The 25,354-nt window shown below is 32.1% G+C and overlaps 5 protein-coding genes and 1 long non-coding RNA gene across 10 annotated transcripts; 3 read left to right on the top strand and 3 right to left on the bottom strand.

Moving 5' to 3' along the window:
- Positions 1-1,676: 1,676 nt before the first annotated feature.
- Positions 1,677-4,709, bottom strand: LOC100741350. Its single transcript, XM_003491183.4, has 4 exons — positions 4,606-4,709; positions 3,409-3,608; positions 2,106-2,249; positions 1,677-1,904 (listed from the first exon to the last, which is right to left on the bottom strand). Exons 1-4 carry the CDS (start codon positions 4,610-4,612, stop codon positions 1,818-1,820), a joined length of 438 nt encoding a protein of 145 aa, XP_003491231.1. The 5' UTR covers positions 4,613-4,709; the 3' UTR covers positions 1,677-1,817.
- Positions 2,147-13,677, top strand: LOC100740543 (phosphatidylinositol-glycan biosynthesis class F protein). 4 transcript variants are annotated; one of them, XM_033321915.1, is made up of 2 exons: positions 2,147-2,272; positions 12,499-13,677. In XM_033321915.1, exon 2 carries the CDS (start codon positions 12,517-12,519, stop codon positions 13,213-13,215), a length of 699 nt encoding a protein of 232 aa, XP_033177806.1. In that variant the 5' UTR covers positions 2,147-2,272; positions 12,499-12,516; the 3' UTR covers positions 13,216-13,677. The 4 variants fall into 4 exon arrangements, with proteins under 4 accessions (XP_033177806.1, XP_003491225.1, XP_003491224.1 ...); XM_003491177.4 differs by lacking the exon at positions 2,147-2,272 and adding an exon at positions 12,092-12,225; XM_003491176.4 differs by lacking the exon at positions 2,147-2,272 and adding an exon at positions 12,100-12,204.
- LOC100745423 (E3 ubiquitin-protein ligase listerin) lies at positions 4,891-12,159 on the bottom strand. Of its 2 annotated transcripts, none has more exons than XM_012388120.3 (22): positions 11,984-12,028; positions 11,496-11,705; positions 11,153-11,419; positions 10,952-11,067; positions 10,512-10,866; positions 10,255-10,439; positions 10,047-10,182; positions 9,279-9,965; positions 9,004-9,208; positions 8,569-8,920; positions 8,021-8,498; positions 7,821-7,936; positions 7,592-7,745; positions 7,368-7,526; positions 7,097-7,282; positions 6,840-7,014; positions 6,432-6,768; positions 6,222-6,368; positions 5,992-6,122; positions 5,511-5,914; positions 5,247-5,414; positions 4,891-5,172 (listed from the first exon to the last, which is right to left on the bottom strand). In XM_012388120.3, the coding sequence occupies exons 1-22, from the start codon at positions 12,026-12,028 to the stop codon at positions 5,113-5,115; spliced, it is 5,073 nt and encodes a 1,690-aa protein (XP_012243543.1). In that variant the 3' UTR covers positions 4,891-5,112. The 2 variants fall into 2 exon arrangements, with proteins under 2 accessions (XP_012243543.1, XP_033177804.1); XM_033321913.1 differs by having other exon boundaries at positions 4,892-5,172; positions 7,097-7,280; positions 7,363-7,526; positions 11,984-12,159.
- Positions 13,678-14,033: 356 nt separating the features above from the next.
- On the top strand, positions 14,034-16,058 carry LOC100744734 (alcohol dehydrogenase class-3). The gene is made up of 7 exons (XM_003491213.4): positions 14,034-14,192; positions 14,433-14,676; positions 14,763-14,983; positions 15,050-15,266; positions 15,341-15,471; positions 15,546-15,820; positions 15,908-16,058. The coding sequence occupies exons 1-7, from the start codon at positions 14,172-14,174 to the stop codon at positions 15,930-15,932; spliced, it is 1,134 nt and encodes a 377-aa protein (XP_003491261.1). The 5' UTR covers positions 14,034-14,171; the 3' UTR covers positions 15,933-16,058.
- Positions 16,059-18,765: 2,707 nt separating this feature from the next.
- LOC117151916 (proteoglycan Cow) lies at positions 18,766-19,952 on the bottom strand. The gene is made up of 3 exons (XM_033321903.1): positions 19,897-19,952; positions 18,974-19,200; positions 18,766-18,896 (listed from the first exon to the last, which is right to left on the bottom strand). The coding sequence occupies exons 1-3, from the start codon at positions 19,950-19,952 to the stop codon at positions 18,766-18,768; spliced, it is 414 nt and encodes a 137-aa protein (XP_033177794.1).
- On the top strand, positions 19,953-20,249 carry LOC117151921. Its single transcript, XR_004462091.1, has 2 exons — positions 19,953-20,111; positions 20,190-20,249. It is a non-coding gene; the product is annotated as an uncharacterized LOC117151921 (long non-coding RNA).
- Positions 20,250-25,354: the final 5,105 nt, after the last annotated feature.

Here is a 25,354-nt window from a genome sequence, read left to right as displayed (position 1 = left end):
CCGTGTCCTAACCCTTCTGAAACCATATAGAACGATAAATCAAAGATTGTATTAAGTAGGTATATACTCAACGACGACGATATGCGCGCCGGACCTTTCTGGTCCCGTAATCACGTTTTGTTGGGCGACCAATTGCGACGAATTGGCAATTACGTTCCTTCGTTCCCGCGTTGCCCGATGGCCTCAAGATTTTTCTAGACCATCGAGCTTTCGTTGAAATTTGGTCATTGCCGTGATATCTCCATTCGCTAATGAATAAGTAGCTCACAAATATAAGTGACGATATCTCTTTTGGGAAGAAAACTGGATATACATGAATTCTAATAGAGACACGTCTATGCTTCTAAATATTAAAATACATTACTATATGTGCTCATAAAAATCTGGAAATTTATCTAGTTTTCTGGACAAAAAATGCAATTGTAACATTTTCCACTCAGCTTCATAGATATTCATCGAGTTTCACTATCAACACAATGATTTAGTATTCGCTATGATCTAATCCTTTCCTAATGGAGCATATATATCCAATGAGTGTTTCTGATCTCTTTACTTTTAATTAATCCAATATACGTTATAATGCAGTCCGGTAGTTCTAATGTTCTAATATATTCACAATATTTTTATTCATCCTATCGTTCATTTGTCTCACTAAGTTTTTATTTCTACCTACAATTGGAGATTCCTTTATGAATTGCTAAATTACTTTAGAAATTTGTTTGGAGAGACAATGGTAGTTTAACAAAAGATTTTCTTTTATTTCAGCGTGATCTAGTCAATGTCTATAAACCTATTCAAGCTATCGAGTCTTACATGTCCGAATTTTGAAACTATCAGTCTAATTATTATCAATTTCTGCAAGGAAGGAAAATAGAAAAGTTTAGGTCGAAAGAGTTAAAATAAGATATTCAAGGGATGTTTTATAGGAATTGTAGGGTTGAAAAACGTAAAAATGGCTCGTGGCAGGATTAAAGGTGTAAGTTACGGCCCTGGCTCTTAAGTCGATAGTCATAACGCCGTCAAGTGAGTAATGCTCGTAATTCAAGCAATGCTATAAAATATTCGATTCAGAGTCGTAACAGACCCGTTGTTTTCGTGTTTCTCCGGCACGTCCGCTGACATCGCGCGCTTCATCTCGGAACAGACCGGCTCGATGATCGAGCGACCAACTGGAATCCGGTCATCTCGTTCTTTCCTTTCATCCTGCACGTTTAAGTCGGTTAATAAGACCGTCGGTTGTTTAACGTAGATTAGCCTTTCTTGCAAAATTCTGTGTAAATTTGTAAAAGTATACAATTCTTTACTTAATTTTTTGGTGATATGTAACTTTTAAATCAAAAGTTTAAATATATCATTAAAATTTATACAAAAATTGACTGAAATATATCTATACATAGTCTGTGTTAATATTATTATTCATCATTGCAACCAAATATTCTTGAACGCATAAAATCGTTCCATTAACAACGCCAAAAGAGCTATATTTCCTAAATTCATTCCTAAAGATGATTAATATCTTTCGATAAGTCAGAATGAATTATTTCGCACTTAGATACGATATTTAACAAATAATTAGTATCACCATTCTTATCTTATCGACTACATTTCAATTTTACATTATTTTCAAATTCGTGTGGTTTGGATAAGAGAGATTTTACAGCAAATCAAAGATTGTGAAAGAGAACAGGTAATAATTTATTTATTTTGAGAGATGATTAATGTGTACAATTTCAATAAAAAATGGCATATTATGTGGCATATCATATAAAGAATGCTATTCCCATTAATAAGAACTGACAACCTTAGTTTTATTATACTCAATGAATTACGAGCACTTCGTAGTCTTTGAAAGACAATTCCTCGCCGTCGAAGGGGATGTATAAGCATCCATGGCTAGGTTGAACCTGTAGGAAACAATATTTTCATTAATAGTCTCATTTTTAAACGTCCTTTCAAATTCAAGGTATTTTCCTCTATTAGATCTAGCGTCATGTTTTTTCTTGTACTTTTTCTTTTCTATGTGACACTGATCAATCTTAATTAAGATCAATGTTACATTAGGAATATAAATTTTCTGTACGGTTATAGGAACAGTAAACTCCGACCTTGCCAACTGTTTGGGATCCATTATGGAGAACACGGCCAACATACAGAGGTTCTCCATCGGAGGTCTGTCCTGCGATCACCGCGTCGCCTGGGATTGCTCCGTTGGAGGAGAACTCCCATTCGAATTCTCCTTTGCACAAAACCTACAGAAAATAAAAATAAATCGGTAATTAATTTTATTAAAATCTTATCTGAGCAATCTTTTTTCATAAGTCACTAAATACAATTGTTAAATTTAAATATCACATTGGAAACACAATAATTGAGTGGTGTAAAGGTTCAGCTGATCAATTCTATTTTCCGAAAGTTTCTCAGTTATAAAATATCAGAATATACATAATTAATGTACATAATAATGTAATTTTTCAGTAATCGAACGATTAACTTCGATGGAGTTACAGTTTGATTTTTGTGCGACTCGATTATCTGAATACTTTGACAGTATTTTATATTTCTCCATGGATTGGATGATAATAGGCTCCTTAGGCGATTATTCAAAATAACTTCTTATCTGGAATGCAAAATATTTGATGAAGAGTTTGAATGATCTGTTATGATTCATGAGATGTTTTGCCTTGCGCGGACAGACGAGTGGAAACGTAAGGTAGTAAGCCATTTAAATGAAAGAAAGATGATTACATGAGAAATGCAAGTAACGAATTGTTAGTTTTAGCTTTTCAAAATCCAAGGCAACCGCGTAATTCGTAATCGCACAAACTAGCTAAAGGATGATGCAGATCGTATAAACCGTATTCCAATCCCGTGCCGCAAAACGACTTCGCCTTGACACAAAATCTCGATTCCGTGTTTGTGTGTGTAAAGAGGTTGATTATATGGTTACACCGGATGATTAGGTTCGTCATTGGAAAAATGTATTATTTATTAAAATCACTCGACCGAATTTCAGTTTCCCGCTGTTTTTAATTTCCTCCAATCGCTGACTCTCGGAATAAAAAGTTAAGATAGTTGAAGATAACGGAAGATAGAGGAGAATGTAAAAGAAATAATTGTTAATACGCCATATTAATATATTTCTCAATTGAATTTCATATAAAGGATTATTTTACAATATCAAGAATGTTTTTAATTGCATTGAAAAGTTTGGAGACTATAGCAAGTTCCCTTGTTAACTTCAACTCATTTTGTTAATGTTTTCTAAAGATGATCACTCGAGATAAATTTATTTTCCGGAATTAATTTTAGTTTTCGGTCTTCTAAATTATTAGTGATTAATGAATGGTCGTCTATAAAAGACTGAACGATTTGAATGTAATGATGCGTAGCGTTTTGCGTTTGACTTACTTCGAAATCATGTTTCTGGTGTTCTTCTCCATTGTGACAGACATAGGCGATATTTTTATCGGGGATTACTTTCGCTGGAATCATGTCACCGTCGTGGAAAGCTCTGCCGACGTAGATGGTTGACCCATCTATGTCACGACCTCCGGTGACCGCGGTTTCCGGCAAATTTTGCCCTGCGCTTCGATTAACCCACCTATAAGCTTTGATAAAAGAAATTTTTTTAATTTACCAATAATTTTTCTTTATCAAATTTATATTCATATCTATAATTATATTTTCTTCTGACTTGCATCGGTTGCGTAATAAAAAACTGATATTTACTTATCGTAGCTATAAGTTATCTTTTTCTTAAGTACCTAAATATAGTGTAGGTAAGTTTAACGTTAAAAGCTATATTATAAAATAGATAGGGGCATATAAATAGTATGACTGTAACCGTAATATGATTCATATACGATATTGCAAGCAATCGTCATTTCTCGATAAGACTTTCCTAGAATTCAATTTCCCAAGTGATAAGAGAAGAACAAATAAAAGGTGTCTGGCGCCCATACGTATAAATGAAAATAAAAATCTGAATATGAAAAAAAGAAAAGATAAATATCGGCATTTATAATGGAATTATTTTGTTCTTCGTTATTTAATATTCAGAATTTCTGAGTGAATATTTTTGTTACATGTAAACAATGAATGTAGAATTAAAATTTGGATATCTTTTAATTTATTGGCGATAAGTATAGGATTAGTAGAAGAGTTTAAATTTTTAATTTCCCAAATAGAGAATATGCTGTTGAAGATATACAAGATATTTTATTTTTATCCTGCCAAACGGTGTCAGCATATTCTATAGTTAAAAACAAGAAAAAAATTTTATGTAAACATGGGCTAGTAAGTGCTTTGCTATTTGTATTTACAAGAGCTGACGACCATTTAAACAAGAACTTCGGTAAACATAACTAATAGATCGAGTGCGAATCCGTTCACTAGTAATTTTAGTATTTTTGTTATAATTTCGTAATAAATTATTTACAAACCCATGTTTATATAACATCTTCTTCTTATGTTTAATTATACAATATACTGACAACATTTGGCGGGATAAACATGAAATACTCTGTATCGAGATACAATTATTGTCTATTAATGAAACAAGTTGATATAATGACATGATTTGTATAAAGTTATAGTACAGCTTACCTGGCATCTCTGAACCTGATACTACTGAATTTTCCAAAAGAGTGATGCTTATCTGTTACCTACACCTGATTAAAAGCAGTTGTAATCTTATCACATTCTATATTATTTGCATTCTCTTTAAACCGTATGAAACAGTTCTTTGCGGAAAATACCATAGATTGATCAATCATATCTTAGGTAGAAATTTCTTATCGATATTAAATAATTTTCGATGAAGTATTAAACATTTCATGTACACATTTTTATAATTTTAAATGACGTTCAATTGATTAATAAAACACATTAAAAAGTATAGGCAGCTTGATTTAATCGGAATTAACTTTTTGAATCATTTGCTGTAAATTTAAGCTTATTGGTTTTCTACATAATTTACATTGGGCAGAAAATTTATACAATGTTATATAATTGATTGACAATAGATCTCTTTCATAAATTTTATTATGTACATACATTAATTTATTTACTTACACAGAAATACAAATTATTTTTTATAAATGATATAATAGATTAAAATATATTCCTACAAATCGGACATGTGGGCTTCTGACTTGTACTAAACCATTTATACTGAAAAGCAAAGTGAATATTTCGGCATTAATCATACGAAATTTTATTAAATATTAAGGATACTAAAAACTTACCAGGCATGAAGTATGAAATTTCTTGCGACATGTATGACACGATAATTTTGGTATTTGATATGTGTTTATATGAAAAATACTGAAACATATGCAACATTCTTCTACACCAGCAAACTTCTTGTCTAAGTTTCTTTTCCATAATGTGAGTCCATCCCATACGGAGCCATTCTATAAAAAGGAAACAAAATACAAATTTCCTTAATTGTTTTATGCTTATAAACATTAATTAATTAATTTAATTGACTAATGTTGATAAATTATTACTTGATGTGTAAGAAATATGGACAATTGCATGTGACAATTCCTCCAATTCACTGTACCACCCGCGTGTTGCCCAGGTTCAACAGTAACTGGTCCCAATGGATGATTAGGTGACAATACAATATTAAGTTCCAGTTTTGTATCATCCATTTGATACAAAGCTACCACTTCGCGGAATGTTGGATGTACCTTCACTTGCATGTTTTCGATGCTTTGTAATTTATTGTTGAGAAGTTCCTCTTGACAAAGCATAGGACTAACATAGTGAGTTGTAATCTTATCCACGGCGGCACTGACTCTACTGTCAGCAGTACTCCACCATTGTCTCACTAACACTGGTAAATGTCTTAAACTATTCGTGTATAACCAACATACGATATGGTCAAGTCTCCATTCTGTCCAACTTTCTATGAGATATAAATGAATAGATATTAAAACAAAAGTTATATGTAACAAAAGCAAAAGGCAATTTAAATATTATTACCGAAAAAATCTAGAGATGGTTCAGTAGAAAAAATTTCCATTAATTTAGCACCCTTGTTCTTATTGTCTTGAAGCACTTCCACTGGCATTAATCGAAATATGTTATTTAATAAATTAGGAAAAAAATTATCCCTAAAACACATATATATAAGTATTGAAACCTTAATATTAATTAGAATTAATAAAATCCCTGAAAGTGAATTTTCAATTGAAAATAAGTAACATATTTACTTAAGTATCTCTGCATATTGATATAGTAAATCTCCATGAGCATTTGCACACATTTCTAGGACGATAGCCCATGATAATAAATATCCGACAGTATAAGTATAAGAATCTGTGTATGGTTGAATAGTACAACTCACAGTATCACATAATCTAGGAAAATATCATAAATTAAAAGTTTGTTTTCTGTGAATAAAGAAATAACTGAAAACTTACTTGAAATCCATTAGAATGATATTTACGATATTTTGCGTATTCTGAAGTACTTTTTCCATTTTTTTAATGTTCAGGCTATTTACATTGAAATTTTCTAATTCAGCAGTATCTTTGTCTTGTTGCACAAGCACTGGTACTGCGTGCTTTAATATATGATATGCTCCTAATTGTATACTAGCTATGGGAGACTGAAGTAATTTCAATGCCAGCTCAACAGTTGTTGTGAGAGGTATGTAACTTTTGAAAATTACATTTCCATTCACCATTTTTATAGCTTTTCCTAAGTGATCCAACAATAGGACAGGTTTCAAAGCTGTTGTTTTTTCATTATACGAATCTGAAACACAAAATATAGTTATAAATTGCAAACAAAAAATCAATGACTTAAAATTTAAATCATAAATATACCTGCGTAAAGCATCCAACAGTGAACAATTCCACTTTGTGCATCACTGACGAGAGCATTTCTCCATTCATCTAATATCTTTGGTGACATGACTTTTATCTTTTCCTGTTCATGCTTGTTAATTAAATCTTGCACTGCGTGATAAAGTTGGCAAATGGCTACTATCATTGTAGATACCTGTAGATACCAATATAAATAAAAATAAGCCAAATTTATAATATACATTATTTTCAGACAATATAGATAATTAGATGCGCACCTTAAAATTATCAATATTTTGTTCTGAATTAGTAACAGAAAGCGGCCATAGGATTATAGATATTAATATAAAATTCCAATGTTTATATTTTAATTTGGATGGAATTTTCTTTACGAGTTCTGTTGACAATCTTATAAGTTCCAAAGGTATATTTAATTTATCCCAGGAAATTTCAGAAATTTCACTGTAAAAGAAACATAAAAGCGTTATATATTTTTGATTTTTAGAAGTTTGATATTTATGATATAAAACACATGTTAAAATACATGTTATCATCTGGTAATGAAGGATTGTTTTCCACAATTCTACAGTACTTCGAAATATCTCCTTCTTTAATCAACATGGTTCTTGTCAGTATTAATTCAGAAATATTATCGTCTGTCTTCCATGCATATAAGGTATTATCCAAATTTTCAAATTTGGATAGAATCTAAGATAAAATTTTCTGTTATTCTATGGAATTAAAAATTAATTTTAAAATTAATAGTGCAATACCTGTAGCCTTTGAAGCATTATTTCTGCATTTAGAGAAAATATGTCACTACTTTTGTAACATTCAAATAATTCTTTAGGTTCTTTGGTAGGACATAATTCTGTACAACAAAAGTATATTATATATGGTAACATACTTCCGTATTTCGAAAAATTCCTGCAAATATGATCAAAGTGAGTAATATTTTATAAAATAATTCTCTTATTAAAAAGGCTTATTCAAAATACATACATTGTTATATAATCACGAATTTCATTAAATGTATCTTCATTAATATATATCTGCAATTGTTTAAAACTATCTTGTACAGTCACTAAAGTTTTATTTACATTATTATAGCATTTGGTCTGAAAATAATTGTTCAGTGAAATATTAATTCCTTTCTTATTGAAATTAAGTGTTCCTATATTACAAGCTATGACTATACTTACAGATTTGTAATGTTTGGAGTAAAGTTCGCCCAAAATAATCGAATATATAACAGTAATTAATAAATTTGTAGCTCCTGGTAAATTCAAATTGTGTATCAATAATTCTTCAGTACTGGATTCTTCCGTTTTACATTTGCTAATTGATCTCAAACATAGATTATTTAATAAATTTATATTAAACAATGCCCATTTTAAGCAACTCTCAGTATTATCCGTTATTGTATTACTGGTTAAATCAATAGACATACATTTCTGGTGAATTTGTATATTTTGATCAAGAGATGACACATGCAGTTCACCAGTTATTACTTCACCATATATGATTATCCCAGTTGTTTCAGCTATCCATGTTGTGATATCAGAATCTGTTAAAAATGTTAAAATAATTTCTTCTGCATAGAAGATTCCACTATCAAGTATAGTTTCAAGAAAATCAACGGCTATGTTAACCAATATTTCTTTATCATATTCTTCATTTCTGGAACATAATGAAAATATTATAAAAAGTGGATTAAAATACTTTATAAATAATGAATATATTTTCTTACCGATTATATATCTTTTTCCACATAGAAGTCGCAAACATTTTAGTCAAATTAATAAATTCAGATCGTGAAAGTTCTCGAACTGTTTTCAAAAGTTCTTTCGTCCATACATCTCGCATTGTATTTATCAGATAGTAGTCAGAATTATTACTAAAATAATTATGTGAACGCAATTCGAAAAGGGTTTCTAATATTTGTATTGCTCCTGCTGTTGTTCCCTTATGAGAGCATGCTAATGGAACAATACAGCAAATTAAATAGGTGAAATCTAACAGATACATCTCATCTATTTCATAGAATGAATTGCAAAGTATAGATATAATTTCATTGACCGCTTCTTCTTTTATTAGCAAACCTAAAAAAATATATGTATATGTAATATTTATCTGTATTGTACTAACAAAATGCAATCAAATTAAATAAATATCAAGAACTTACTACCATCCTCTAGAGGTTCAAAACATAACAATATAAGATTCTGATTTTTACTTGAATAATTGCTTGAAGCAATTTCCTTTGCTACTTCTATCAATATACTATTAATCTTAGATTGTGAACACCATTTCTGTACTATAACATCATTTCTATGTTTCTTAGATAAAGCACACTGTATGACACTTTTTGTAGTTATAATATCATCAAACTGAAAGGAAATAAAATGTACAGTGATATATATCCTTTTAATAACACATAAAACAATGTTTATCTTTTACCTCTATTAATGATTTTAAAATTTCGTTTTTTTCATAATGATCCATGTACTTCATAAGATTGAATATTAGTTCTATTATATGTTCAGTTTCTTTTGATCGTTCCAATAACCAATTTTGTAAAATTTCATTACAGAAATTAAGTAAATTAATTTGCGTTTTAAGAAAGTCGGATAAATTTTTAAAAAGTTCATCGCTTTCAAAACAAGTTATAAGCTTGTTTAGGTATGTGACATATTGTTTTTCACGTTTCCCAATAATGTGGTTAAAATATTTTATGCAAAGGGAACTGACAAACTTATTAAGCTCAGCAACAAATTCAATATCGGTATCATTTTCCACATTTTGTATTTGAGATTGAGTTGTTACATTCTCCTCCGGATTACAAAATTTCACCTGCAAATTTTTCCGACACTGCTCAGGGGCCGTCCTTAATATGTTTAGAAATTCTATTTGAGAATTATTTGTATCTGGAGTATCAAATGTTTCGGATTTTTCGTTGGCATTTAAAAGTGAAGTGAACAATATATCAAGATTTCGCCAAAATTCTTGTATCAAACAAGAATAAAGTTTATAATCATCATTGTGCCGATTTTTACTCCAATATCGTATTAAATGAGTAATTTCACAAAAAAATATTTGTTTCATTGGACTATTTTCTTTCAAACACATTTCTAATGATGGTATGAGCTAAAATAATTAATCAATTAGTTATAAATATTCCTTTTGTAGAAATCATCACGGTAGTACATAAGTGGATAAAATAAAAACCTGTTCAATGAGTAGAGCATTACATAAGTTTTGATTATTAACATTTGAAAATACTGTATAACGCAAACATTCGGTGAACGATGTCGTCACCGCAAGCATCTCAGAACGGCTCATTTGTACACTTTTAACGGAAAATCTGAAAAAAATTAATGAATGCTGCGTAATTTAATATAATTAAGACACTTAATTCAATTGATTGATTAAATACCCTTGTCGCATATGGTTGAAGAAAGATATATACAAGTAATGAGGATCAACATTTAGTTTTGGAAATTGACTAATAAAGGGTAATAAATTCGGATAAACAATACTAGCGCAACATTGTCCATTTCGTAAAACACGCCATAACGCCGGTAATACTAGTTTCTCAATATTTACTACAGTGTACCAGTCCTGAAAACATAATATGTCATTTAATGTTGTAAACTCATGATGTCAAAAACAGTATAGATAATAATCATTTACCTCTATTTTGTTTATAGTACTAAGCATAGATTCCCATACAGCCGTCAACAATGCAGGTTCTGTTTCATCAAGATTATTTATGATAGTTGTTACAGTTTTTTTTTTTTCATTTTGCAGTAATAGATTAGCATTCTCAATCATTGATGTTAGTACACTAAAGAAAGCTGTTTTGACTGGGACAGAATCATTTTTAGCTAGCTTCCAAAATTTGTTGTTGTTTATAATTTTATTATGAATATCAATCATATCCTCAATTTTTTGGATAGGAACTTTCTTCAAATAAACACTGTATCCATATAAACTAGATATTAGCACACTCTGATATTTTAATTCCATTTCCTCTGTAGTAAGGTTCCTAATAATAAATTGTAACATAATAAGTCCTATAATCTACATCTCTTACATTTTTTAAAAAATATATATTTGCATAAGAAACATACTTTTGTATAGATAAAGTCTGAGCATTATGAACAGTAATATTATCACAGATATAAGTCAAGATTTCATGTTGACAATGCACAATGGCATCAATAACTTTTTTTGGTGGAAACGTATCCTATATGTAAAAAATATTCACCTTAAAGTAGATATTAATTTTGGTAGTTTCAAGTTTTTATTATTAATAAATTATAGTCACTTACATTAAATGAATTACTAGCAGCAGATGCAGCTGGAGGATATGTATCATATTGAGAAGTGAACCAAGCTCCAGCTAGCTGTTTCAAATACATTGCTATACCCCTGCCTACACGTTTTACAACAGCTGCGTGTGCTAATTGTACATTTTCTCTTACTCTGTGTTCTATATCAATTGCTAAGGCACAATACAATCGTGGCCAGAATGGTAACATTCCTTCCACAGCTGAAATTTCTGAATCTTTACACAAAATAGCAAATTCTTTTAATGCCTGAAAAATATCAAAAATAAAAATTTTTAGTCTTCAATATTTATTTTTGTACATAATAGAGATAATTGTTTGTCACCTTGCATTTTGTTGTTGAATCTTTCTTATTCATTTTTTTTAGTACTATTTGAAAATTATTATCAACATTGTTCATTTCAACCTCATTTGTATTGCAAAGTGCTAAACCTGGTAATATAGGTACGTATCCTCCATCCTTTACAGCTGAGAAACCAACAAAATTTGGCATCGAAGTGCCCAGGAGTTCTGCACTTCTGCTGCTGTTTGATGGCTATAAATGATAAATAACAATAATATTGAAATGTTTGTAATAATGATTCAAAATTTTCATTGACGGATTGCATCAAAGAATATAAAAAATTTTGATACAATGATTAAATTAGATAATTATTTTGAAAAGATATGATTTTATACAATTGTTATTACTATATAATTTTTTTATAGAAATATAATAATTTTGGATTAAGAAAAATTGTTATAATAATAAAACTTAACCTATAAAGTTTTTATACAAATTAATCTTTTCAATAAATATAAATTTTCCCTTACTTTTACATTATTTTTGGTTCGTTGCGCTTGTTTATTCTTTCCCATGATAATTACAAGAACAACAAGAAACAAGAAATATTGTGACTACACATAAATTTTGAGCATTCACTTTCGTACTAGTATAACGTTTGGAACAGCTGATCTATTAATGCTTGTGTACATGTGAATATATTTTTTTTTATTGTGATATACTTTTTCCCATTCAATTAAAAGCTGAAATTGTGCGTAATTTTTATTTATTTGTACGTCTTAATAGTACTATTTTATTAAAAGATAATATGTATGAAAATCTCGTTAAATCTTTTAAAAGATTTAAAAAATCTAACAAAATATAATGATATATTTATATCTAGTATATTATTATATATCTTATATATGGTATATCTAGCATTGTATCGAATATTAAATTAGGAAGGATTATTTTATATTGTATTAAGTAAACAGTAATTACTAAATATACTTAAAATATTTTGAAAATTTTTTTAGCATGAGTACATTTCAATTTTCTATTACAGGTTAGGAAAATAAGGGAGATGAGTGTTGGAAACAAATTGAGTCAAAGGTTGCTATTGTCATATTGTTCATTTACTTGCATTTACTTCCCTGGCATTCTGATATTACTTAAGTTAAATGATAATTTGTATAATGTGGGAAAGTATAAATTCATTCCAGTACTATTGATTCTGCTTTTTGCAGAAGTAATCAAATTGATGTTTCCCATGTTTCACTCTGAAACTACGCTTATAACAAAAACTGAATTAAAGACATCTTCAAGAGCTAGAAGAACTTGGTCTAGATATCTAAAAGAAATTTTCAAATTTCTGTTAGCTGGTTTCCTTTTATCCATTGTATATTACATTGTAATCATATTGTTTGGTGCACCAGTATTCATGCATCATGAAGAAACTACTATGCTCACTGCCACACTGACTACACTCACATTTGTTCCTGCAAGTTTGCATTTAGGAGTGGATGGTGCACTAGAAATAATAACAGGAGCACAATCACAGAAAGGCAATGTTCTAGTAGATGCTATAAAGACAAACATTCAAGCTACTCTTTTAGGCACATGGTTGGGTGCTATTGTGATCCCACTAGATTGGGATCGACCATGGCAAGCTTGGCCAATTCCATGTGTTTTAGGTGCTCTCCTTGGCTATACAGTTGCACATTTTATTACACTTGTAAAAACATTACCTATGTTGGCATTAGATAAGAAAGTTCACAGATAAATATTAGTGATTGTGCAAATAAATAAAATTGAAAGTGATAAATTCCAATTGATAAATGTAACATTTTGTACATGGAATAATTTATTTCAATATTGAGACGTGTTTATAATTAATTGATCTCTTCTGTATTATTATAGTTTTGAAGCAACTTGAAACTACTGAAGAGTGATTGTGCATTTTGAATGATATGCAATGAAAAATTTTTTAGTCTTTATTAATGACACCAAAATTATTTGCTACTTTATACAATGCAATATGAAAGATAAACATGTTAAGAGGATGATTTATAAATCTATGTACAAGTTGTAGAAACAGCTAAACAGAATAAAAATTGTACCATATAAAGTGGGCTTTATCTCCGATAGAAGTCATATTAGGTCAAATTATATAATGTTTCTGATGTAATAATTTGATAATGTTTGAGATTAAAATGTTGTCAGAATAAAATTTTGTTAATAAAAATCGTTATATACTTTTTATTGAAATATTGTGTTCAATAAATTACATAAATACAAATTTTGCTAAATACTACCTTTGAAATATGCTAATCTTCCCTCTAATAACAAATATTATTTTTTCATTTAAAAATTCATACAAATTTTTACCATTATTTTTATATAATAGGATGTTGATATATTGGATAATACAAAATTATTACAGCTAGATTGTGAATAAATTTATTTGAATTCTATTAAACGATTATTATACATATTTGATACATTTATAAATTATTTTGAAGTTATAAATTGCATTAAAATTTTGTATAGATCTTTGTATTGATTTTAGAGTACAAATTTTCAAGCACTAGATGTCAGTAGCATTAAAATAGCGACCTTCAATTTATTTCATTTGATTGCTAAACGTATCGTGACCGGTGTGATTAATATTCATCGTAGTACTATTTATTCAACTTTTGCTTCTTTTGCACCGTTTATTAACTATTGCATTTTACAATAATGTCGAACAAAGCTGGAAAGGTATTTATTTCTTTCTGACAAATTATTTTGTTCCATTGTTACGATTAAATTGAATCTAAGTAACTCATTTGTTACAATAAATCGTTGCATTGAAATGATTTTCGGTTAATCAAAAAACGGTTATTTTAAGAATTATACATACCTTTTCATATTCTTTGATAGCTATTTATCCAAGTTAAAGATAGCGATCAGTAATTTATGATCAAATAAATAACGAATTAAAATATTTTTGTATGTTAGGTAATCAAATGTAAAGCTGCTGTAGCGTGGAAGGAGAAACAGCCTCTCTCGTTAGAAGAAGTTGAAGTTGCACCACCAAAAGCTCATGAAGTAAGAATTAAAGTTGTAGCTGTAGCTTTGTGCCATACTGATGCCTATACTTTAGACGGGTTAGATCCAGAAGGAGTTTTTCCTTGTGTTCTTGGTCATGAAGGCAGTGGTATTGTTGAAAGTGTTGGGGAAGATGTTACCGAATTTAAAGCTGGTATTGTACTACTGTTATATTATTTATTATATTATATATTATTGCATATTTACTAACTACTAAGAGATATCATATATAAATTACAGGTGACCATGTGATTCCATTATACATTCCTCAATGTAAAGAGTGCAAATTCTGTATACATCCAAATACAAACTTATGTAGCAAAATTCGTGTTACACAAGGCAAAGGTGTAATGCCTGATGGTACTTCTAGATTTACTTGCAAGGGACAAACCCTTGCCCATTTCATGGGTTGCTCTACTTTTTCTGAATATACTGTAGTGGCAGACATTTCTCTTGCTAAGGTACTTTTATTTTATGTAGGTATTTCAAAATTGCTTGAAATAATTTAAAGACATTATATAATTCAGATTGATCCTATTGCTCCACTTGATAAAGTATGTTTGTTGGGATGTGGAGTATCTACTGGATATGGTGCTGTTGTAAACACTGCTAAGGTAACACCTGGAAGTTCATGTGCTATATGGGGATTAGGTGCAGTGGGATTGGCAGTTGCATTTGGTTGTAAGAAAGCTGGTGCCAAGCGTATTATTGGAATAGATCTGAATCCAAGTAAATTCAAGTTGGGTAAGATAAAAGAACTTATTGAAGTTTTGCATGAAAAATGTTGAGAAATAATAAAAAAAATTTATTCTTTCAAGCTAAAAAGTTTGGATGTACTGAATTTCTTAACCCTAAAGATTATAGCAAATCAATTCAGGAAGTATTAATAGAATTAACTGATGGTGGACTAGATTTTACTTTTGAATGTGTTGGTAATGTGAACACTATGGTAAGTTTTAAATATTGAATCAAAATTTTTAATAAATTGCTGGGTGGTTTTCTTAGCATATTTTTTATGTTTAGAGAGCTGCATTGGAATCTTGTCATAAGGGTTGGGGCACATCCATTATAGTGGGTGTAGCTGCAGCTGGTCAAGAAATTAGCACTCGTCCATTCCAATTGATAACGGGACGCGTGTGGAAAGGGACTGCATTTGGTGGATGGAAGTCTAGAGATAGTGTTCCCAATTTGGTGCAAGATTACATGGCAAAAAAATTAATTCTTGATGAATTTATTACACATACTTTTTCGTTCAATAAGATTAATGAGGGATTCGATTTGTTGCATTCAGGCAACTGGTAAGTTTCAATAATCTGCATTTAACAAGTTCTTTGAAATATTGATGTTATTTTTTGATAATAAATATGAATTTTTTTTAATTGCAGCTTAAGAATAGTGCTCAAATATTAAAAAAGATTAAATCTTTACTAGGTTTTATATCATTTGTATTTCAATTATGACTTAAAATATTTGATATTTTGTAATATATACTTTTCATGAATAAAGATAATATATTTCTGCATAAATACATTCTTTTACTTCTGTGTAGTTATTTAGGTTGAAAGTAATCGAAACCTCCGGATTTCTACAACAATCTTTATTCATAAAGAATTCTTACAGCCACATGTACAATACCAATTTGGTGAAATATTAATAGTAGCTCCGGAATGAAGTAAAAATTCTTTACGCTTTGATCAGGTGCATACCTTACAAAATCATCACGGTACGAAGATCATAGACGATGATTTTCCATTGTATATAATTATGTATATACAATATGCAAGACTTTCGGTAAAACTATGTATGTTTGCTTGAAGTTAATATGCTTGTTAATCTAGGTCGACGGTATAATAATAATTCAGGCAGAATATAAATTGCGCTCAACATAGCAAAGAGTATACACGTTAATTAATTAATTCATCGCGGACGAGGTTCCCGTACACCAAATGTTTAAATGGCACGGAGAGTTTCTACGAATTCTTATTTTATGTTACTTTAAATGTTTCAAAGTGATGCGGTACCTATTATGTTATTCGTTAAAATGCAAAAACTTTACTCTCACAGTTTACGCAGAATAATAAAACGTACAATTTAGTTTCGGTGTGAATACTTCATAATGATGTTGTCTATTTCATATACCATCGATCAAATGTTTGGAAAAAGAATAGAGATTTGATTAAAATATAAGTACTGAAATTCAGAGTAGATGTATCTCTAATCAATAATACATCAGAGCGCTAAATGGCTCGAATTTGATCGAATACAACGAAACAATGTGTATTCTAAACTTGGAAACTCAATCTCCATGTTTATTCTAGATGAGAGATACGTATAATTTGCACTGGCTATTCCTACGTAAATTGCCATCTAATACTAGGGCATATTCACATAGTCACACCGATCAGTTTTCTACGGGTTACATGTTATACTCTAGTACCTACGGTGTACCACACACTCGTTAAGTAAAAGTTGTTAAGTAAAAATGCTTATAATTACAGTAAACGCAGCTAAATCACGACGTGTTCGTTAAACATTATAAGAAAGTTTGTTCTTTAGGTATCCTCAATTGTTACAATATAAATTATGTAAAATTATTGCAATAAAAAAAGAAATATTTTTTCAGCAGTAGAAACCAAGTCTTTATCGATCCTAGAAAAAGTTAGACATTAATTATATCCATGAAAATAGTGCTTAAAAAATGATTTGCTCGTCGTGATTGAACTACGGTTTAGTAGTTAGCGAGTATGAAATAGGTCATCCTTTTTTATGCAATATATCTTACACTAAACCTCGCAACGCAAGATGGCTACGAGAGAAAAGACAATTAAAAAAGGAAAGGACAGAATTGGTGAAGAAAGATTAATCGTTTAGCGTGAAGAAAATAAATAAGCGTAGCGACGAAAATCTATATTAGTTGTCGGCGTACGTTTTTTCCTGTGTTAAGAACCAGCGAAGGTGCTTTATTACGAGAGAGGAGCTCAATTAAACCTATAAACTCGTGATTCGGACTATGCAATTACTTTTTCCGTTTAATATTCTACATTTTCAAGCGTGTGCATCTCTCTAAGAGTGTGTTAGACGAGTCCTTCGCATTCGCTGACGATCAGCCAGGTTTTCTCTCTCAGCCAGCTTGTCTTCGTCCGCTGTATTATCGTAAGTCATAGACAGTATTATATATATATATTTATATGTATATTTATATATATATATTATGCTTAGACATTATAATTCGAGATATCGTTAATCTAGCGCGGTTAGAAATCATAATTACATAGAGCATTCTTTTTCTTTTCTTTTTCTTTTTTTGTATCTCTTCTTGTTAAAGGTATTATAATCTCTATACGTCGTGGAGTGGACATGTGAATTTTATCCGATGGAGAATGAGCTTCTTTTCCTTCTTTTCCTCTTACTTCTTCATCTGTCCTTTCTCTTTCTTCCCTTTCTCGTGAAACTTCTAGTTTGTATATGCATAAATAGTATATAATTATATTATTTATAGACGAGTTGTGCATGGAGGTACCTCGACGGGCACACAGGGTACAACGTATCTCATCAAGGATCATCGATACGATTCTTTCATCGCGTCGAACATCGACATCTCTTACCGTGGTCTTTGATCAAAATAGAACATCACACAAGATTGCCATTGCACGATGTAGCCCCTTGGTTATTGCACTGTACAAACTTCCTACGATTCTCTGATTCAGCAGCTTCTTAACCCGTTTGGCACTTGTGTTTTCGAACAGATTAATTTGTATTAACCGTAAACGTAAAATGACGAGAAAAATATCGGAAAAATAAGATCTTTATACACAGTATTCTTATTTCAATTCAATCTATAAATAATCAATCAACAAATCGCTACGGGAAATTAATTGTTGAAAAATGATCATTCCCGGGTTAAGGATCATGATCAATCGCTAAAGAGGACGCAATTGAATTCGTGCAATCACGATGCCAGAGGGTGTATCCGCTGCTCGTGTCACATCTCGTTAATCCTCGTATTTGTTCGTTGCTTTTCTGACGTTTTCTTTTTTTTAGGCTCACGCGTGGGTCGCAGCCTTCGCCGACCTGTTTCACTTGAAGACACCTCCAATCACAACGGCGATACTCGAAACCAGCGGACGACCAGGACGAGCGTTCCCCGTTCCCCTTTACAAGGGGAAACAATGTCGTCCGGCTGTTCGACATCACGTTAAGGTGCTGCTCCCGTTGCTGTTGTTACTGGTTGATTCTAAGGAGTCTAGAAGTCCAATGGCTGATCGGCGGAGCCCTCAAGATCCTGAGCAGAATCTGTACCACCATCCTCGTCGTCATCCAGGTCCACGCTGTTTGTCTTTAATCCTCCGTTGCTGATCTTGTTCACGATCGTGTCTGAAATATCGGCACGTTAAGTATAATCGAATAATCGTTGGAAAAAGTATTTTTCTTGGCAATCGAGGAACACTCACCGCAATCTGGCTTGCTGCCACGTGTTCTAGTTCCAGCGAATTCCACGCCGTGAGGATCCACGCACCAGCAGAGTCCTAGACCACGGTGACACTGGGTGCTTCGGTAATACCCTCGGGAATCGCAAGCAGGTGCAACGTCGGGGGATGATCGCTTGCGTACAGCGGCGCAGGGACGTTCAGCCTTCGAGAAACATCCGCACCATTCGGGACCATTCACGAAGATGTCTCTGGAAATTGTCGAACGTGATAGATATTTGGTGCTTTACTTTATTATTGTACAGTGATGTATTGGTTTCTCAGAAAGGGATTCTTGTTAACTTTAATTCTCAGATTGCGATGGCTAAATCATTTAAAATTTACATATTACATTTGGACCGTACAATAGCTCAAATATAACGAGTCACATATCACATAATCTTGATTTTTTAATTTAATTAAATAAAGAATTTCGTCGCGTTAAATGGGAACGGGAAAACAAGATAAATGTTTATTGCAAATTTATGGAAGTTAAGAAACTATGCAAATTTTTATTAGAGTATCAAAGTATATTACTTTCTTATGTAGATATTCTGTCATCTTAACCGGATTTTAAATCACCTAATCATAGCCACTTAGTTAGTCAACTAATCGAGCCACCGAATTTAATCTTCATTTCAGCTAATATCCTTCATCCGGTAGTTGGATCTCCAATGCCTTTGATCTATTACATTTAGTCCTCGTCATAGATATGAAAGTTACATGTATGCCGTATATGTATTATATATCTCATTAATAATCTTACACCAAGAAGCTACTATGAATTAATTATTTAAGACGATCCACAGACTGGGTAACAGAGTTCACCGTGCCAGAATGGCGAGGGAAACCTTTCATGGAGACTACATAACAACCCCCTAACATCTCAACTTAATCTCTACACATACTCTGCAACAGAGAACGGAAATTCCGCTTCTTGAGAGTAACAAACGCAACGTGGCATCGTTTCTTATTTCCCGGTTTGCATGCGAGTAAAAAGCAATCGACTCGGAATGAAAGTTTCACACACGGTCCATGTGTCTGCCTCTTAACGACCAGCCACTCCGCTCCGTAGGCACGTACGCTCGAGACCTATTACGCTCGAGCGTCAAGCCCCTCGAAGGTATTAAAAACTGAAAGGGTTTCTCTATCTTCTTCCCTTTCCTCCAACTCGCCCTGTTTCTCTTCCTTCCCTTTTCAGGTCACGTATCCGCGGAGTTTAATGATTTACAAGCAACGGACGACGGGATTACGTAAAAAGGAAAAAAAAAATAACAAAGAAAGAAGAAAAATTCACCGCGATGTGACAAACGGATTACAACGTGGCGGAGAGGTACGTGGATGGAATAATCGCACGGGCGGAAGTCATCTTCTTACCCGTCGGTGTCGCAGCCGTCGAGGAACGGTTTCAGACATGGCTCGTTCTGATCGTGTTCCAGGCCGTACAACTCGGAAAGAGAGAGCCTGCCGTCGTTGTCACTGTCCAAGTGTCCGAACATCCACCTGACCTCGCTCTGGCAACCGATGGGGAAGTGACCTGGAAATGGTACGGGAATGAAATATGAATTCTGATGGCCGCGCGCCTCTGCAGACAGACGCCACCAATGAAATATAAATATCGATGCATCTACAGGTACACCTTGGTCACTTGTATTTTATAGTAAATGAAAGTAACTCGATCGAATACAGTTACGCTATCTCACGCAAGTGTTTGAACGTTTATCATGGAGAATTCTTAAGAGGACGTATTCTATATATGTGTCGTATGAAATATATTGAAATTTCATTAGAGCTATAGCGAGCCGTGACTGGTGTAGCACGATCACGTTGGTCAAATTTGAAAATGTATAGTTACGAGTTATTTATCGCAAACGTGTGTTCAGTAAAAGATTAGCATACAATATGAATAACCATGTCATAATAATAAATGTCAAATATGAACCTACTGAATAACGATATTTATTATTATAACAAATACTTTTATCAATTTTTCGAAGTTTTTAAAGGAATTGGTTAAAGATTTCTATTTTCATATTTAAATACCATTCAAGAGTGTTTAGTTGGAAACGAAAGCGAGTAAAACTCTACGATACACGAAGTTGATGGAAGATCCTAATAAATAAATGGTCTTTGATTTCAGTGATAAGATTAAATGGAGATGTTACAAACTGGAAACAGTATCGACGGAGATAGAGCCGAGTAATCGGTAGATCTGAAGTGGAAGCGATTCCTTTGAACGGGACAATTCCGTGCTGGTACGAAAGCGATTGTACCGAAGTCGAATAGCGTGCAGTGATGTGAGGCAGTTCCCGCAGTTCCAAACTACGCCGGATCGTGAGCGTTGTAATGTCCAGAGGCCACCCTTTTCGTGCGGAGCAATTAGTCTCTTGTATATTCAACTCGATCGTCGAGTTTCTATAACGAGAGACTTGGTCATTCTCGACGGGTCTATTGACAACTATGTTTCTCCAAATAATGTTAAACGTATCGTCAGTCAACGAGATAAGACAATCTTGTCAGTTTCTCGAACAGCGGAGAGATTTTGTAACAATTTCCTGTCTTCTTAGGATCGTTCATCAATTTTCTGTATTGTGGTATTTAAGTAGCTTATATTCGTAATTGGAGCACTTTTAGCGATAAAAATGTGAAACGAGGAATTTAAAGGAAGGGTGGTGTACAGCGATAAAATCTAAAATTAATTATTAAGCACTTTTTGAATCTTCGAAATTTTAATTCTAGAAAATTTCATTTTTCGGACATTTGCCCATAAATATCAAAGCACACTGTTACAGATATTACAACAAAATTTGAATCAATTTTTATTTTCATTACGTTTTTCAGATATGTCAAGTTCTTTTTGATCGCGAAAACTGTAGTATGGGTTCAGAAGTTGGGACACGCATGTCATGTCCATACTCGTGACTGCAATTATTATTAAATGAAAACGTTCTACTCGTTGACGAATTATATATATTTTGAATAAAAAAAGACTTTGTTCCATAACACGGACACAGTTAGCGTTTACTGACAGAAAAATCAACAGCAATAAACCATGACACTATATCTATAATATCGAGACAGATGGTAATTGCATCATGAATTATTTTTTATAAATTTCATCAATTTTATTAATTTTACAGAATAGCGAAATTATCGTAGTGCCTGTTCTAGTTACATTGATGACTTTGGCTTGTTACAAGAGTCTCGCTATCGGTTCTAGGGTCATCGCGACTGGATTACTCTGTTTGATGATCGTTCTAATCGGGATCAGTGATTTAGGAACTGTTTTAACGAGCTTTCACGAATCACCAGCTATCCGATTCGGGCTTGACAACTTGGGAATCATCTCCATAGGATTTAATGGTCTAGAGACTATCTTAACTCTATAAGTCCCCTATTATATCACCGTAATTCTTTCAAAAGGAAAGTTTTATTCACTTGACAATTATTCAAATAACTTAAATTACATAACAATGGAATATAAAAGTATAGGGTTTCAGAAAATATAAAATTTAAATAATTCACATTATCTTTCCTTCTGTTGTTTCTGCAAAATGTATCAAAAAATTGCTATCACGTGGAAATTAACGATAAGATTATTCTCCTTATTAATGAAAACCACAGCAAATTTCAAGAATCTATTCGTAGTAAAATTTTGTTTTTCTCTCTGTTTCTTGAAATAGCAGAATTTTACTTCTTTAAAAAAATATCTTTCTTCGTTTCTATATTTCTCACAAATTTGCGAAGATAATCGCCGGAAACTAAGGAAGCTTTTCATTCGATTATTGTCGATCGGGATTTATTTAGAACTAGTTTGCCATCGTTGCACATCGTTCACGATAACACGAATGACTACAAGAATTTCGATGGCCGTTACCCCTGTTACTAATTTGCTGCGCCACGTCATCGCATGTGCAGTTCACTGATAATTAGAGCAACTTTTAGCACGTCACCACCGTTTCCGTTTCTACCAGCTGTTAAGCAGAACACGCGGAGCAATTATCGTTACAGTGGTCACGCGATTTTTAAGCCCGTCTATTGTTTACGCGACTGAAATTAACTGAAATTATCGCTCGGCAGGAATATTTTACTCATTACTCGAGAAACAGATCGGCTATCTACTTCCAAAGTGTAATTAACGGCCACTGGAGTCTTTTTAATCCTTTTTAATTCTCCCTCTCTTTCTATTTAATGTTTCTCACGTTATTACGATATATAGACCACTCAACTTACGTATACATATTTTTAATCTATTGTTAACAGTAGATGATTAAATTTCTCTAGAATAAGATGAAATTTAGAATAACGAAAATAAAGTGACGAAAGTTGCAGGTCGTTGCATATCGTTTGTGCGCAATATCGAAGGTTAATGTTAATTAACATTCCTCGTAATCCGATGAATATATTTTTCGCAGTTAATGAAAAATATTATTAAAAAAATTAATTAGGATAGCCAAATGGAAGCAAATCTTACGATCTTCTTGAATTACGTACGAAAATCGAAAAATGTTAAGAAAGATATCAAAATTCGTTCAATATATAATATTGGACATTGGTATAAAATTATTGCGTCTTCTAATATATAGTTCATCTTTCTATTACCTTTCTAATTATTTATCATACGTGTACGACGTTATTTAAATAAGATAACCAATCAATGAAACAGGATGACGTAGAGAATCCACGGGTCTTACCACTCACCGTAGTAATTATCGAAATTCAATTGAAACGTCATATTGCGAAGTATAAACTCAAGATTGACCTAGTTCTACCGTCTGTATATTCGTACCTTTTGGTTTAGGATGCGGTCGACGGTGCTTAGAGTCAGCCATCACGACGGAGAACCAATCCAACAAACGATTCGCCATTGCGGGTTTGGATGACGGCGGGCAATCAGAGTTACGCGATGATTGGGAGTTGTACGTTGATTTCAAAGGAGATGGTGTCTTCTCCATCACTTCGTTGCTCATCAGATGCTTGTCGTCATATTTACTTCCAGCCAGTGCCTGAAACATGAAAATGTAAGTAAACAATCGCGTTGAATTTGTATTAATTATATTCTTCATAATTATAATTCATTACATTAACTGATTAAAATTCTTCTTGAAATGATAACCAGAGGAAAAGATGTTGTAAATTTGCAAATCAATTGCCTCAATTGTGAAAGGTGAACGCTAGGAAGAATGATAATTCTAATTCCGTTTTTTCAGATAGATACTAAACAAGTTTAAGTGTATTAATGATTTTTTTATGTTTTTCTTCTCAGGTTTGAGAAATTTTTTAACGATAGGCAAACACGACGAAGAAAAATTTAAATAATTCATAAGATAGGATTATTTTTGTACCGTAAAAGAGATACGAAATAATTTTAACGATTTATAACGTTTTGAACGATTTTAACGATTTTACCGTTCACCGAATAGAAATGAAATGAAATACATAAAATATGAATATGCAAGAAACAGAAAGTAACGTTTTTGGGTTTCTTTTCTGCTACATATAAGGCTTATTTATTATTCACACTATATTAGTAGATATAATCTTCTTACTGTTGCATTTTTTAAAATATCGTTCGAACATTTGCGTTACGTCACGAGTTGTATCGTTTTGAATAATTAAACGTCTCGTTACTATCGTCCTAGCGAAAATTTCCACCTCTGAGCGGTGCACTTTTTTCAGAAAAAGTTGCAAATTTGTTGCAACCATCGAGAAACAAAGGAAGCATCGCTGATTACACGGAGAAATAAAGCTGCACCCGTGTTTCGTTTGCGATTAATCATCAACAGGCTGGAATTCATAGGAACCAGTAATAACTTTCTACCCTAATACAATCGTTGTCCGTTAATCAACAATCTTTTCATACGAATTTACATACACGCTTTTAATGCGTTGTTCAATGATCCTTTGATTGTAAATTCGAGCCTGATTATGTACGTTTGAAGCAACTCATCGAGATTAATAGGACTAGCAATGGTCAATTAGTAATACGAGACGTAGCATTTATTGAAAAATGGTTTACATTATGCATTAATAACGCTGTGTTTTCAGACGTTTATTGCGCACGCGTTGTGAATTAAAAGTTACGAGGTGCTTTTCGCAAGCTCTTTTATGACAATTCATAAATAAAGTAAACGTGTACGTGCAGAGTCCGGCCGAGTAACACGTAAAAGATGATATGTAAAAGCGGGAACGATGTGATTCTTCGCCGTGAAAACAAGAAAAAAATATAGAATCAAATTTTTTCATTCCCGGCTTGGTTTTTGAAGAAAATCGAGCTTGAAAATTTATCAAGTATACTTGGACCGGACTAAATAATCGACGGGAGATCATTCTACGCGCGAGAATAAGTCGAAAATGTAGAATACA

Source organism: Bombus impatiens, unplaced genomic scaffold (genome assembly GCF_000188095.3).
Source record: "Bombus impatiens unplaced genomic scaffold, BIMP_2.2 scf_0526, whole genome shotgun sequence".
Lineage (NCBI taxonomy): Eukaryota > Metazoa > Arthropoda > Insecta > Hymenoptera > Apidae > Bombus > Bombus impatiens.
Note: the sequence above shows the minus strand (reverse complement) of the source record. Positions and strands in the feature narration are given on the sequence as shown.